We start from the raw sequence: 973 nt of genomic DNA, 5'->3' as shown, positions 1-973 counted from the left end.
CGCACTGGTAGTTCTTTGAGCCCTTTTATGAAAACAGGAAGCCATCGTGAATAATGAATAAGATCTAAAGCAAACAACCAAGGACAAAGCTCTTCGAGCATTTGGACAAATAAACAGAAATCAGAAGTACGTATGCTACGAACAAAGTTAAGTAATATGCCCTCCAAAATTATGGTTGTCTGCCAAAATAAAAACTGAGCAGATTCTTTGCATCTTCGAGCCACCCATGTTTCCAGAGACTCCACTGCCGTTTTTTGGTTATCTCTATATGCGTTGTTTCTTAGAATGTAAAGTGCTGCAATACTAACTTCATGAGCGTATCTAGTTCTTTTAACATGTGAAGACTTAAGCAACGTTTCACTACGTCCAGAACTTGCGATTTCAGTCTTGAAAAATAATTCGGTCCAACCGCTTCCAGATAACCACTTTCCAATCATATTTTCAATAGCCATCTCAATGTGAAGTCCCCCCATCATTATAATCATTTTATCCTCACCATAAAGATCAGGGTATTTCCACTGAAGTTGCTTAGCAATCGCAAATACTGGTTGATCTGCAGTAATAACAACTGGTTGACCATAATTCACATTATCAATAATAGATGATATAATATTGATTAAATGTCGAACAGTGGCAGGTGATTGAATGTGATCCGGCAACAGAGGTAATAGTGTATTATTGCACACAGCTGTAGAAGGCAGACCATTGGTTTCTGCATGATACCCACTAAAAGAAATATTGCCAGATTTGAAGTTGTTTGATACCGCCATTTTAACAGCATTCAACCACGGAGTCAGTTGTTGAATAGTATTCGTTTCTGTTCTTATTGATGTTTCATTAATTGTAGTAAGAGGTGGTTCAGAAGATATATTGCCTGTTACCGGAAGCTCTGTATATTTTTCTGGTAAAGTGTTAATGACCGCACGGTTCCAATGCACATTTGACAAGTTTAATGAAGGAACCGTTGTTTGTA

At 37.6% G+C, this 973-nt stretch overlaps 1 protein-coding gene across 1 annotated transcript; it reads right to left on the bottom strand.

Moving 5' to 3' along the window:
• Positions 1-169: 169 nt before the first annotated feature.
• HELRODRAFT_173067 (hypothetical protein) lies at positions 170-770 on the bottom strand (the record flags this gene model as incomplete). The annotated part of the gene is made up of 2 exons (XM_009019699.1): positions 170-244; positions 309-770. 2 exons carry the CDS (start codon positions 768-770, stop codon positions 170-172), a joined length of 537 nt encoding a protein of 178 aa, XP_009017947.1.
• Between the last annotated feature and the right edge of the window lie 203 nt (positions 771-973).

This window comes from Helobdella robusta (genome assembly GCF_000326865.2).
Source record: "Helobdella robusta unplaced genomic scaffold HELROscaffold_25, whole genome shotgun sequence".
NCBI classification, from domain to species: Eukaryota; Metazoa; Annelida; class Clitellata; order Rhynchobdellida; family Glossiphoniidae; genus Helobdella; species Helobdella robusta.
This window is presented reverse-complemented; position numbering and strand designations above follow the sequence as displayed.